This window comes from Budorcas taxicolor, chromosome 25, assembly GCF_023091745.1.
Source record: "Budorcas taxicolor isolate Tak-1 chromosome 25, Takin1.1, whole genome shotgun sequence".
Lineage (NCBI taxonomy): Eukaryota > Metazoa > Chordata > Mammalia > Artiodactyla > Bovidae > Budorcas > Budorcas taxicolor.
Window position 1 is genome coordinate 27830570 of NC_068934.1, and position 15561 is coordinate 27846130.

Below are 15561 nucleotides of genomic sequence, written 5' to 3' on the forward strand. Positions count from 1 at the left end.
CAGGAGAGACTCAGGAGATCACTGCATTATGAGCCTTCTTTGATGAGAGACTGAACAATGACTTACCCAGAATTACTCTCCCCAACACCCACTCAGATGTACACACGTGCACACAGACACTCACACACGTGCCCACACAGGCATAAAATATTCTCATTTTCTCTTTAAATATAGAAGGAACTGAGAAGAAAATGGACCCTGGAAATCACTCCTCAGTGACTGAGTTTATCCTCGCTGGGCTCACAGAACAGCCACAACTCCAACTGCCCCTTTTCTTCCTCTTCCTAGGAATCTATGTGGTCACGGTGGTGGGGAACCTGGGCATGATCACACTGACTGGGCTCAGTTCTCACCTGCACACCCCCATGTACTATTTCCTCACCAACTTGTCCTTTATTGATCTCTGTCAGTCGACTGTCATTACCCCCAAAATGCTGATGAACTTTGTGACAGAGAAGAATATTATCTCCTATCCTGAATGCATGACTCAACTTTATTTCTTCATCATTTTTGCTATTGCAGAAAGTCACATGTTGGCTGCAATGGCATATGACCGCTATGTTGCCATCTGCAACCCCTTGCTTTACAACATCACCATGTCTTATCACATCTGCTTCTTCCTCACAGTGGCAGTTTATATTTTGGGCATCACTGGATCCACAATCCATACAGGATTTATGTTGAGACTCTTTTTCTGCAAGACCAATATCGTTAACCATTATTTCTGTGATCTCTTTCCACTCTTGGAGGTATCCTGTTCCAGCATCTATGTCAATGAATTATTGGTTATATTCTTGAGTGCATTTAACATTTTGACTCCTGCTCTAGTTATTCTTGCTTCCTACATCTTCATCATTTCCAGCATCCTCCAAATCCACTCCATGGAAGGCAGGTCCAAAGCCTTCAGCACCTGCAGTTCTCACATCGCTGCTGTTGCTATTTTCTATGGATCTGCTGCATTCATGTACCTACAGCCATCATCAGTCAGCTCCATGGACCAAGGGAAAGTGTCCTCTGTGTTTTATACCATCATTGTGCCCATGCTAAACCCCCTGATCTATAGCCTACGGAATGGGGATGTCAAATTTGCCCTGAAAAAAAATTTTAAACTGTGAAAAACATATATGAACAGAGTCGATATTATGATGGCATGTCAGTTATTTGGACTGCCAAGGAATTCCCCAATTCTTAATTATCTACAATATATCTACAATATATTTAATAGAGAAACCTCTAACCTTAATTGATCCTTTCATAATAGATCTCACTAACTTGTTTTACAACAAAATATATTAATCAGACTCTGAGAGGTGGATTCTTTGGAGATTAGGTCAGAACTAATAAGTAATAGAGAAAATTATTTGAAATTAATAAAAATTCCAAGATGTTGCAACTATTCTCTATTCTGCTCTCTATTCTGAATCCGTTAGGAGACCCATTCAAATTTCCATTTCTCTCTGTTGTTGCTCAGTCACTCAGTCAAGTCCGACTGTTTATTACCACATGAACTCAGCATCTGAGGCTTCTCTGTCCTTCTCTATCTCCTGGACTTTGCTCAAACACATGTCCATTGAATCGGTGATGCAATCCTACCATCTCATCCTCTGTTTTCTCCTTCTTTTCCTGCCTTCAATCTCTCCCAGCATCATGGTATTTTCCAATGAGTTGGCTCTTCACATCAGGTGGCCACAGTATGTCTCTCTCATTTTATTCCAATTTTATTTTCATATTTTGTTTCATTATGATAGATATTAGGCCTCCTTAATATGAAGTTCCAAATTTCATAACATCAGTAACTGTGATTTTTTAATTCTTATGTTCTAGTTTAAATCTCATTGGGTGGTAAAATACTTTCTAAACTCAACATTCAAAAAACTAAGATCTTGGCATCTGGTGCCACCACTACATGGAAAATAGGTGGGGAATAAGAGGAAACAGTGATAGATTTTATTTGCTTGGGCTCTACAATCCCTTTGGACAGTGACTGCAGCTACAAAATTAAGACGTTATCTCCTAGGAAAAAACGCCATGAGAAACCTAGACAGCATATTAAAAAGCAAAGACATCACTTTGCCAACAAAGGTCAACATAGCCAAAGTAAAGTTTTTTTCCATTAGTCATGTATGGATGTGAGAGTTGGACCATCAAGAAGGCTGAGTGCTGAAAAATATTTTTTCTCAAATTGTGATGCTGGAGAATACTCTTGAGAGTCCATTGGACAACAAAGATCAAAATAGTCAATCCCAAAAGAAATCAACCCTGAATATTCATTGGAAGGACTGATGCTAAAGCTCAAACTTCAATACTTTGGCCACCTGATGTGAAGAGCTAACTCACTGGAAAAGACCCTGATGTGGGGAAAGACTGAGGGCAGGAGGAGAAGGGAGCGGCAGAGGATGAGATGGTTAGATAGTATCACTGACTCAATGGACATTTGTTTGAGCAAACTCCAGGAGATAGTGCAGGACAGGGAAGCCTGTTGTGCTACAGTTCATGGGGTCACAAAGAGTAGGACACCACTTGAGGACAGAACAACAGACCTCAGTTCAGTTCAGTTCAGTCGCACAGTCGTGTCCAACACTTTGAGACCCCATGAATCACAGCACTCCAGGCCTCCCTGTCCATCACCAACTTCCTGAGATTACCCAAATTCATGTCCATTGAGTCGGTGATGCCATGCAACCATCTCATCCTCTGTCACCCCTTCTCCTCCTGCCCCCAATCCCTCCCAGCATCAGGGTCTTTTCCAATGAGTCCTCTTCGCATGAGGTGGCCAAAGTACTGGAGTTTCAGCTTCAGCATCAGTCCTTCCAATGAACACCCAGGACTGATCTCATTTAGGATGGACTGGTTGGATCTCCTTGCAGTCCAAGGGATTCTCAAGAGTGTTCTCCAACACCACAGTTCAAAAGCATCAATTCTTCGGCGCTCACCTTTCTTCACAGTCCAACTCTCATATCCATACATGACTACTGGAATAACCATAGCCTTGACTAGATGGACCTTTATTGGTAAAGTAATGTCTCTGCTTTTTAACATGCTTTCTAGGTTGGTCATAACTTTCCTTCCAAGGAGTAAGCGTCTTTTAATTTCCTGGCTACAGTCACCATCTGCAGTGATCTTGGAGCCCAGAAAAATAAAGTCTGACACTGTTTCTACTGTTTCCCTATCTATTTCCCATGAAGTGATGGGACCAGATGCCATGATCTTCGTTTTCTGAATGTTGAGCTTTAAGCCAACTTTTTCACTCTCCTTTTTCACTTTCATCAAGAGGCTTTTTAGTTTCTCTTCACTTTCTGCCATAAGGGTGGTGTCATCTGCATATTTGAGGTTATTGATATTTCTCCTGACAATCTTGATTCCAGTTTGTGCTTTGTCCAGCCCAGCATTTCTCATGATGTACTCTGCATAGAAGTTAAATAAGCAGGGTGACAATATACAGACTTGACGTACTCCTTTCCCAATTTAGAACCAGTCCGTTGTTCCAAGTTTAGTTCTAATTTTGCTTCTTGACCTGCATACAGATTTCTCAGGAGGCAGGTGAGGTGGTCTAGTATTCCCATTTCTTTAAGGATTTTCCACAGTTTATTGTGATCCACACAGTCAAAGTCTCTGGCATAGTCAATAAAGCAGGCAAATGTGGCCTTGGAGTTCAGAATGAAGCAGGGCAAAGCCTAATAGAGCTTTGCCAAGAGAACACACTGGTCATAGCAAACACCCTCTTCCAACAACACAAGAGATGACTCTACATGTGGACATCACCAGATGGTCAATGCTGACATCAGATTGATTGTAGTCTTTGCAGCCAAAGATAGAGAAGCACTATACACTCAGAAAAACAAAGACCCAGAGCTGACTGTGGCTCAGATTTTGAACTGCTTATTGCCAAATTCTGACGTAAAGAAAGTAGAGAAAACCACTAGACCATTGAGGTATGACCTATATCAAATCCCTTATGATTATACAGTGGAAGTAGCAAATAGATTCAAGGGATTAGGTCTGATAGACAGAGTGCCTGAAGAACTATGGACAGAGGTTCGTGACATTGTACAGGAGGCAGTGATCAAGGCCATCCCCAAGAAAAAGAAATGAAAAAGGCAAAATGGTTGTCTGAGAAGGCCTTACAAATAGCTGAGGAAAGAAGAGAAGCAAAAGGCAAAGGAAAAAAGGAAACACATACCCATTTGAATGCAGAGTTCCAAAGAATAGCAAGGAGAGATAGAAAGCCTTCCTCAGTGATCAGTGCAAAGAAATAGAGGAAAACTATAGAATGGGAAAGACTGGAGATCTCTTCAAGAAAGTTAGAGATACCAAGGGAATATTTTATACAAAGATGGGCACAATGAAAAGCAAAGATGGTATGAACCTAACAGAAGCAGAATATATTAAGAAGAGGTGCCAAGAATACACAGAAGAACTATACAAAAAAGATCTTCCTGACCCAGATAACCACAAAGGTGTTATCACTCACATAGAGCCAGACATCCTGGAATGTGAAATCAAGTGGGCCTTAGGAAGCATCACTACGAAGAAAGCTAGTGAAAGCTAGTGAATGTAACGGAATTCCAGTTGAGCTATTTCAAGTCCTAAAAGATGATGCTGTGAAAGTGCTGCAATCAATATGGTAGCAAATTTGGAAAACTCAGCACTCGCCACTGGACTGGAAATGGTCAGTTTTCATTCCAGTCCCAAAGAAAGGCAATGCAAACAATGCTTGAACTACCACACAATTGCACTAATCTCATGCTAGCAAAGTGATGCTAAAAATTTCTCCAAGCCAGGCTTCAACAGAACCTGAACTGTGAACTTCCAGATGTTCAAGCTGCATTTAGAACAGGCAGAGGAACCAGAGATCAAATTGCCAACAACCATTCGATCATCAGAAAAAAAGCAACAAGTAAGCAACATTTAACTAAGTTTTCAAACAAAGCAGATATTTAAGTTTTTGTTTTTCAGAGAGTTGAAGAGTAGAAGAGATTATCCCCAGGTCAAACAGCAAGTATGATGTTGAATTAAATTTTCTATTCACTACTGTGTAACTTAGTATCATAACCAATAAGAATTATGAAATCATGAAATTTGGGAACTGGAATAAATGCTAAACGTAATTGAATTCAACCAGGTGCTTTTATCTTTAAACAATATTTGCTATGCAGTTGACACTCAGAACAACCAGAAACATTTTGGCTATAAGATCATGGTCTGTCTGATGATTGGAATGTTAAGCCTTTGTTATGAAACCTAATATTCTCCCTACAGTTTCAAGCAGTTAATGTTACTTTAATCTCTTAAGACATACAAAGACATACCTCTAAAATAAGTCAATACATTTAACATTGAGATGACTGTATGTGCCATGTGCAGTTTTGCTTTGCTAAAAAATGTCTTCAGCTATTTCAGTCATTCTAAAGTGCATTATTCTATATCATTTTGAGTTTGAGTAAGCTCCAGGAGCTAGTGATGGACAGGGAATCCCAGCGTGCTGCAGTCCATGGGGTCACAAAGAGTCAGACATGACTGAGTGGCTGAACTGAACTAAAACTTCTTCATAAAGTTAAACTAAAAACACATCGGTCTTAAAAAAATAATACACTAACTAGTTAATGTAACTGTTGCTAGTTAATGTAACAGATTTGTCTTTATAAAAATACACCAACTATTTAATGTAACTGTTGACTAATGTTTACTAAAATTTCTACTTGTATTTTGCATATATTCTACTAATTCATAACCCCACTGTCTTTGAATTCTATGGAGAACATATGCAAAACACATGATTATTTTTTAAAACACATCATAAATGACCCTTAGTGTTTGTCTTCAAAAGCCATTATTATATTTTGGAAATATGGGTAATTATCTGACTGCCAGTACTTCAACCATGAAGCTCAAATTGCCTAAACTATTCTTAGTGCACTGCTCCCAGGTCAGAGATGTGTGCAATTGAGTGGTAGTTTGAGCATTCTTTGGCATTGTCTTTTTTGGGGATTGGAATGAATACTGACTTTTCAGTCCTGTTGCCATGCTGAGTTTTCCAAATTTGTTGGCATATTGAGTGCAGCACTTTCACAGCATCGTCTTTCAGAATTTGAAATAGCTCAACTGGAATTCCATCACCTCCACTAGCTTTGTTCGTAGTGATGCTTTCTAAGGCCCACTTGACCTCACATTCCAGATGTCTGGCTCTAGGTGAGTAATCACACCGTAGTGATCATCTGGGTCATGAAGATCTGTTTTGTACAGTTCTTCTGTGTATTCTTGCCACCTCTTCTTAATATCTCCTGCTTCTCTTAGACCCATACCACTTCTGTCCTTTATCAAGCTCATCTTTGCATGAAATGTTCCCTTGGTATCTCTAATTTTCTTGAAGAGATGCTAGTCTTTCCCATTCTGTTCTTTTCCTCTATTTCTTTGCATTGATTGCTGAGGAAGGCTTTCTTATCTCTCCTTGCTATTCTTTGAACTCTATAAAAATGGATATATCTTTCCTTTTCTCCTTTGCTTTTTGTTTCTCTTCTTTTCACAGCTATTTGTAAGGCCTCCCCAGACAGCCATTTTGCTTTTCTGCATTTCTTTTCCATGGGGATGGTCTTAATCCCTGTCTCCTGTACAGTGTCACAAACCTCTGTCCATAGTTCATCAGGCACTCTATCTATCAGATCTAGGCCCTTAAATCTATTTCTCACTTCCACTGTATAATCATAAGGGATTTGATTTAGATCTAACCTGAATGGTCTAGTGGTTTTCCCTACTTTCTTTAATGTAAGTCTGAATTTGGCTATAAGGAGTTCATGATCTGAGCCACAGTCAGGTCCCGGTCTTGTTTTTGCTGACTGTATAGAGCTTCTCCATCTTTGGCTGCAAAGAATGTAATCAGTCTGATTTCATATTGACCATCTGGTGATGTCCCTGTGTAGTTTTCTCTTGTGTTGTTGGAAGAGAGTGTTTGCTATGACCAGTGTGTTCTCTTGGCAAAACTTTATTAGCCTTTGCCCTGCTTCATTCCATACTACAAGGCCAAGTTTGCCTGTTACCCCAGGTGTTTCTTGACTTCCTACTTTTGCATTTCAGTCCCCTGTAATGAAAAGGACATCTTTTTGGGGTGTTAGTTCTAAAAGGTCTTATAGGTCTTCATAGAACTGTTCATCTTCAGATTCTTCAGCATTACCGGTTGGGCCATAGGCTTGTATTACCATGATATTGAATGGTTTACCTTGGAAATGAACAGATAGCATTCTGTCATTTTTGAGATTGCATCCAAGTACTGCATTTCGGACTCTTCTGTTGACTATGATGGCTACTCCATTTCTTCTAAGGGATTCCTGCCCACAGTAGTAGATATAATGATCATCTAAGTTAAATTCATCCACTCCAGTCCATTTTAGTTCGCTGATTCCTAGAATGTTGACATTCAGTCTTGCCATCTCCTGTTTGACCACTTCCAATTTGCCTTGATTCATGGACCTAACATTCCAAGTTCCTATGCAATATTGCTCTTTACAGCACCAGACCTTGCTTCTATCACCAGTCACATCCACAGCTAGGTATTGTTTTTGCTTTGGCTCTGTCCCTTCATTCTTTCTGGAGTTATTTCTCCACTGATCTCCAGTAGCATATTGGGCACCTACCAACCTGGGGAGTTCCTCTTTCAGTATCCTATCATTTTGCCTTTTCATACTGTTCATGGAGTTCTCAAGGCAAGAATACAGAAGTGGTTTGCCATTCCCTTCTCCAGTGAACCACATTCTCTCAGAGAAGTGTGACAAAGAAAGGCAATGCCAAAGTATGCTCAATCTACCACACAGTTGCACTCATCTCACACCATAGTAGAGTAATGCTCAAATTCTACAAGCCAGGCTTCAGCAATATGTGGACTGTGAACTTCCAGATGTTCAAGCTGGTTTTAGAAAAGGTAGAGGAAGCAAAGATCAAATTGCCAACATCCACTGGATCACAGAAAAAGCAAGAGAGTTCCAGAAAAACATCTATTTCTGCTTTATTGACTATGCCAAAGTCTTTGACTGCATGGATCACAATAAACTGTGGAAAATTCTGAAAGAGATAGAAATACCTGACCACCTGACCTGCCTCTTAACAAATCTATATGCAGGTCAGGAAGCAACAGTTAGAACTGGACATGGAACAACAGACTGGTTCCAAATAGGAAAAGGAGTATGTCAAGGCAGTATATTGTCACCCTACTTATTGAACTTATATGCAGAGGACATCATGAGAAACGCTGGGCTGGAAGAAGCACAAGCTGGAATCAAGATTGTTGGGAGAAATATCAATAAGCTCAGGTATACAGATGACACCCCTATTTTGACAGAAAGTGAGGAGGAAATAAAGAGCCTCTTTATGAAAGTGAGAGAGGAGAGTGAAAAAATTGGCTTAGAGCTCAACATTCAGAAAATGAAGATCATGGCATCCAGTCCCACCACTTCATGGGAAATAAATGGGGAAACGGTGGAGAGAGTGTCAGACTTTATTTTTTTTGAGCTCCAAAATCACGGCAGATGGTGATTGCAACCATGAAATTAAAAGACGCTTACCCCTTGGAAGGAAAATTATGACCAACCTAGGTAGCATATTCAAAAGCAGAGACATTACTTTGCCAACAAAGCTCAATTTAGTCAAGGATATGATTTTTCCAGTAGTCATGTATGGATGTGAAAGTTGAACTGTGAAGAAAGCTGGGCACTGAAGAATTGATGCTTTTGAACTGTGGTGTTGGAGAAGACTCTTGAGAGTCCCTTGGACTGCAAGGAGATCCAACCAGTCCTTCCTAAAAGAGATCAGTCCTGAGTGTTCTTAGGAAGGAATGATGCTAAAGCTGAAACTCCAGTACTTTGGCCACCTCATGCGAAGAGTTGACTCATTGGAAAAGACCCTGATGCTGGGAGGGACTGGGGGCAGGAGGAGAAGGGGACGACAGAGGATGAGATGGCTGGATGGCATCACCGACTCAATGGGAGGCAGTTTGAGTGAACTCCGGGAGATGGTGATGGACAGGGAGGCCCGGCGTGCTGCAATTCTTGGGGTAACAAAGAGTCAGAAACAACTGAGCGCCTGAACTGAACTGAAGGCAGAAAGAGAAAGACAAATATCGTTTGTTGTAAAGGAAAAACTGACACAACATTGTAAAGCAATTATACTCCAATAAATATAACAAATAATAACAGATTTTGTGAAATATAAACACTATGCCCTATTTTCAAATGGGAAACTATTTATTGTATTCCCTTAAGGCAAGCTCTAGTATAATTGAAGCTTATTTCACTTGAGTAAATGAGTAAGTTTTTCTACAATTTTAATGTGGAAATTGATTGAGAAGCACTGTGTTGCCCAACTGTAAAGTCTTTTAAAAATAATTGAGCCTAATTCATTTAATCATATCTTATAAGTGCTCCCTGATATTAGTTTCCAGTTTATCTTACATCATACTACAATCTAAGACTGCTTCCAGTTATTTCAGCTTTGGGAAAGAAAAAGTCAAAGTATATAAAAAAGAAGGATTATGAAACATAATTGCCTTATAATAAACTGTTTCATTAAATATACAAGTAAAATTTAAATTTAAAATTTAAATTTAACATTTAAATTTAACATTTAAATTTAACAAGTAAAATTATTATTAGTGACCACTTCAAAAAAAATTACATCAATATTCTGTATTCTTGCCCATAAAACTCTAAAATTCAATTATATATATATTTCATTTTTGAATCAATTATTTATATCATCTATTATTATAAAAATTAAATATATATACTACAGGAAAAATGATTTAAATTCATTATTAAAAATTTCTGGCTTTATTAACAGTAGGATAAATTTTCAGAATATGTCCTGATGCTCTAAATCTACTATTCACAGTCTAGATGGTGAAGCCACAGCATTGGTAGGAGCTTGTCAGAAGTGCAGAATCTCAGATCCAGCTTAGACTGGCCAGATCAGGATCTCCAGTTTAACAAAATCCTTAGCAGAAGCCTGTGAACAAATATTTATTGCTAGTTGATAAGTTCAGGATTGACAAATAATACCTTTTGAAGGAAAATGTTTGACAACTGGAGACACTTCACCTGCAATTGCCTCTTTTCTCAAGAGCCAGTCTCCTGAGAAATGAAAATCCTTGGAGAGTATTTGAATCCATGTTACTTATTGCCTGGTATAGCTAAATCCAGGATGTACCTTCATAGCACAGTGATCACAACTGCTCAACAGAAAACTAAAAAGGTGCAGATGTTTGCTACCTTGAAGCTGAAGAAACACACACTGAAGACTTAGAATTGAAGATGCTGATCTGTGATGCATAACGGCTTCACAAGTGACTCCTGAGACCAGGGCTGTCAGGCCCGCCCTCCCAGCACTAAAGACAGCAGAATGCTGGGTACCTATCACTCCCCACACTAACACTAGTGCTATTCTTTGAGAGCACATTGTGAAATAGATTTGGCATTGAGATTTCCAGGAACAAAGAAAGGTGAGTGTGTTGATTTTATACTTAGTATTTGAGATTTCAATTATGAAAGTAATAACCATTGGCATTCAGGCAAATATTCCACAACATCTTCATTCATAAAATTGTCAGTTTATTCATAAACCATGTTTTTAAACTTTCTGTGATGTGCCAAATGTGGGATATTTTCTTGGATACAGAGGAAACTAAGTCAGACTTGTTCATCATTTAATCTATAGTACAGCTGGAGTCTGAAAATGTGCTGTTTAGAAATGGAGGATTATTGAGCTTGTAGTAAGAAAGTCTAATCAATTAGAAGGAATATGAAGTTTTCATGATGATATTCTGCTTTCCTGGTGGCTCAGGTGATAAAGAATCTGCCTGCTATGCAGGAGACTGGGTTTGATATCTGGGTTGAGAAGATCCCCTGGAGAAGAGAATGGTGACCCACTCCAATAATCTTGCCTAGAGTATCCCGTGGACAGAGAAGCCTGGTGGGCTACATGAGGTCACAAAGAGTCAGAAATGACTGAGCAGCTAACACTACTACTACTATAATGACATTAATTCTAAATGAGATTAGTAAAGAAAAACTATGTAGCAGATAATAGAGACGAATGGGGTTGGTGAGGCTATTATTTCATATGAGTAAGTAAAAATCTAGATAAGTTGAGAGAATTTGACTTATTCCAGAAAACGAACATTTTCCTAATTTGAGTGTAAGTTTATGAAACCGGAAGGAATCAGATGTGAACTGAGTCTGACTGAATGTACTCGTTGATTAAGAACAGACATTTCTAAGAACCCAAAATTTTAGAATATTTTTCCTTGTATTCTTAGATCTTTCAAATGCCGTACATAAAATGTCTGTTGCCTCTTTAGAGTCCCTTGAGATATATAACGACATCTGTTAAATTATCCCAACATCTCAAATATTTTTCAAGTTTTACAGTCTTTATTTGCTTTTTATCTTGTCAGTATCTCTCCTTAAAAAGAATATCTGGAACTAAGCTCCAAACTCATTTATAATTTAAGTGTAGTATAGTGCTTCCCAACCTAATCGCACACATAGAAAATGGTAATATTTGTGTGCAGTGACAGGTTAAGTGAGTCAGGCTGCATGTGGCCAGTGGTGACTAGCTTAACTCATTGGTTTTATCTCACTTCCTCATATCTGTGGCTTTGTAGTTCCATGGAACTAATATTAGAAAATCATGTGACTGGAATTACTGCTGATCATACTCTAGACATTGTGTAATCTGAAACTAATTTCTTTATTAACCAGTCACTTACTTTGTGAATTTTATTGAGTTAATAAAAAATTGACCCCTTATTCTTTTCAAATGAATGGCACACAAAGCTATATCCAATATTCAAATGATTAGGTTTTTTTAATCTAAATTTTAAACATAAATACCCTTATTTTGCTAAACTTCAATTTGTTTGTTTTAATTGTTTTCAGTGTCTCTATTCATTTTTCCAGTTGCTGTCACCCTCGGGGTCTAAGTCGTACAAACTTGGAAGGTTTTGTTGATCACAGAGTGTGCACTAATCAGGGGGCACTGGCGATTTTCAAGCCCAAGCTTCACTGAGAAAAGAAAAATTTCAGCAGAGAGTTTGAGTACCAACTGCTGTTTTCTAATTGTATTCCTACCTATCCGCATTAAAAGTCAAATAAGCTAAGGCCAGTAAGTAGTAACTTTGTCGTTTTTAAAGTTCAGTGATTGCATCTTACATTCTAACAAATGACTCAAACCCCATATAAACAGGGTTTATGTCATTCCTATATACACCTAATTCTTACATTAGGTGTATAAGATGGGCATTGGATCAGGACTAATAAATATCAGAAGGCATTTTGAAACAAAAATTACAAAATATTCCATTCCCTAGATCTGAATCCATTAGGAGAGCTGTTCAAATTTTCATGCCCCTCTGAGTTTTCACTCCAATTTTATTTTCATACTATGCTCCTTTATAATAAATATTAGGCCTTCTTAATATCAAGTTTTGAATTTCATAAGGTAAGTAACTGTGTTTTTGTAATTTTTATACTCTAAACTTCATTTTGAAATGAAGTGCTGTTTCAGCAATTTTTACCAAATTATTGAAGAAAGGAAGAAGGAAGGAGGTAGAGGAAGGATAAAAAGGAAGAAAGGGAAGAAAGGGGGGAAAGAAATAAGAAGATAAAAGGAAAAGAAAGGAGAAAAAAATTTCTCAAGTTCTCCACCTAAAACATGCTGCTACTAACACAGTAGTTCCCAAACCTCACTGATCATCAGAATTACACTGGCAGTTTTGTTGGCTTATTTGTTTTATATTATTTTGATTATCAGGTGTTGAGATCTTTAAAATTTTCCAAGATTCTAAACACTTTTGAGGACATTTTTAAAGATAAAGAGCAAAAAGGAAAAGCATTTTTTAAATAAAACTATCAAATATCAGACTAAAAAGGAGGCAGTGGTAATGATTTAACTAAAGTAACAGCATATATAATAAAAGAGAGATTTGATAAAATTCTGGAATTCTGGAAGTACCAAATTTGTGAATTATTTAAAATTGTAGAGGCAATCTTTCAGAGACAGAAAGAAAAAATGATTTATCAGAGCTATTCTACAGAGATTAATCTATCCCTGGAGTAAAGAATGTTAAGGAAGATGATTAAAGATTTTCATTTTCAATTATATGTTTACATTTCTACACTCATTACTTTTATAAATGTTGTGATCTCTCTAGGTGATTCTGATGATCAACCATATTGGGGAATCCTGAATTAACAGACCATCTTTGTGTTGATATGTTCTTTTACATCTGACTGTACAGTGACCAGCCCGCAGAACTCCATCTTACCCACGAGCATATCATGAGAGCCAGTGCCACTTGACTATGTGAAGTGATGATGTTATTATATCACGTTCATGTTCACAAACTAAAACCTTGGCCTTGATGTAAAATTCTTTTGACTTGAAATAGGTTGGAATCCAGAAATTTGGAGGAAAGAAGAGTGCTCAAATAATAGTAGAAACGTTCATTTTGACTGCCTTTAAAAGTCCAGAAATCAGTGTTTCTCTTAAACTTTATGAAATATCTCAATTATAAGATTCTTGAAGTTTATCATTTTTATCCTAGTTCAACCAGAATCATAGTTTGTCCTAGAACGACAATAGAAGCTAAAGAAATCCCCATATTATGTATGTCCTCTGATGACCATTAAAGAATGATCTCAGCAGGATTACTCTCTGCCTCACACACATGCACATGCTTATGTTCATAAATATCTCTCTCTCTCTCTCTCTCTCTCTCTCTCTCACACACACACACACACACACACACACACACACACACACCTCAACACAAAAATACACTCATTTCCTTATTTTTAAACTTAGAACCTGCTGAGAAGAAAATGGACCCTGGAAATCACTCCTCAGTGACTGAGTTCATCCTCGCTGGGCTCACAGAGAAACCAGAGCTCCAGATTCCCCTTCTGGTCTTCTTCCTAGGAATCTACTCAGTCACAGTGGTGGGGAACCTGGGCATGATCACACTGATAGGGCTCAGTTCTCACCTGCACACCCCCATGTACTATTTCCTCACCAATTTGTCCTTTATTGATTTCTATCATTCCACTGTCGTTACCCCCAAAATGCTGGTGAACTTTCTGACAGAGAAGAATATCATCTCCTACCTGGAGTGTATGACTCAGCTCTATTTCTTTATTGTTTTTATTATTGCAGAATGTTATATGCTGGCTGTAATGGCATATGACCGCTATGTTGCCATCTGTAACCCTTTGCTTTACAATGTCATCATGTCTTATTATAGGTGCTTCCAGCTCACAGTGACAGTTTATATTTTGTGCATCATTGAATCTGCAATCCATACAGGCTTTATGATTAGACTCTATTTCTGCAAGGCCAATGTGATTAACCATTATTTTTGTGATCTCTTGCCACTCTTGGAGCTATCCTGTTCTAGCATCTCCATGAATGAATTATTGGCTCTAATCTTTAGTGCTTTTAATATCCTGATTCCTGTTTTAATCATCCTTGCTTCCTACATCTTCATCCTCTCTAGCATCCTTCAAATCCACTCCACTGAAGGCAGGTCCAAAGCCTTCAGCACCTGCAGCTCCCATATCTCAGCTGTTGCTGTTTTCTATGGATCTGTAGCATTTATGTACCTGCAGCCATCATCAGTCAGCTCCATGGACCAAGGGAAAGTGTCCTCTGTGTTTTATACCTGCATTGTACCCATGCTAAACCCTCTAATCTACAGTCTGCGGAATAAGGATGTCAAATTTGCTCTGAAGAAAATTCTGGACAGCGGAAAATGTAGATGAATAGACTCAATGTCATAGTGTCATTGGTTTGCTGAGATATACAATGCTTTAGTTTTATTGTTCAAATTTTTGGAAATTCAGAATCATTTTCTCATATAATGCTTTTCCCAAATTCTCTCTGAGCCACTTCCATTGAACCTGTGTTACAGTGACTATGTATGGAGAAATACCAAGAATAAAGTCAGAGAGTCTTAAGAATTAAAGAAGTTCCAGTTTGGTTAAAAAAAATACAAACCACAACAACTATGATGATCATCATAAAATAATGACATACATGATTGAAATGGTATAAAATATCAAGCACAAAGCCCAGCACTTTAAAGTAGATGACTTCATTTAATATTTACAGGTTTCTCTCAGAGCAAGCCCTAGTGCTATTTTACTTTGAAATCTGAATGAACTGACACTTATTTAGTTTCAGTAAATGTCTAAGCTCCCAAACATAATAATGACAAGGTCTAGAATGTCTGGCTCCAGAATCTGTGATTTTACTCAAAGTGATATATTGGCCCCAAGTAATTGTGGGTAAGTCTAAGGCCTTCCCAGTAATTTTCTTCTGAACATTAACCTACAGTTCCTTATAAGACTGTGTCATTTTCTTCTCTCTCGCCAATCTTAGTATCACTTTTGTTTCATTTGATATAATGAAAATAATCAAAATATTTCAAACCTGTCTTGATCAAAGGAAAAAGAAATCAGTTGGAGAGTTACTGCAGAATCTTATGATGGAAACTCACTAAAGAGATTCAAATTTTCATGC

General features: G+C 38.0%; 2 protein-coding genes across 2 annotated transcripts; both read left to right on the forward strand.

The window, feature by feature from the left end:
* The first annotated feature begins 191 nt into the window (after positions 1–191).
* Positions 192–1115, forward strand: LOC128069259 (putative olfactory receptor 8G3). The gene has a single exon (XM_052662560.1). It carries the CDS (start codon positions 192–194, stop codon positions 1113–1115), a length of 924 nt encoding a protein of 307 aa, XP_052518520.1.
* A 12723-nt stretch (positions 1116–13838) lies between these two features.
* Positions 13839–14801, forward strand: LOC128068614 (putative olfactory receptor 8G3). Its single transcript, XM_052661722.1, has one exon. The coding sequence runs from the start codon at positions 13866–13868 to the stop codon at positions 14799–14801; it is 936 nt and encodes a 311-aa protein (XP_052517682.1). The 5' UTR covers positions 13839–13865.
* The last annotated feature ends 760 nt before the right edge of the window (positions 14802–15561 follow it).

Coding starts and splice junctions, on each gene's coding strand:
- LOC128069259 (XM_052662560.1), top strand. CDS start 192: ATGGACCCTGGAAATCACTCCTCAGTGACTGAGTTTATCCTCGCTGGG.
- LOC128068614 (XM_052661722.1), top strand. CDS start 13,866: ATGGACCCTGGAAATCACTCCTCAGTGACTGAGTTCATCCTCGCTGGG.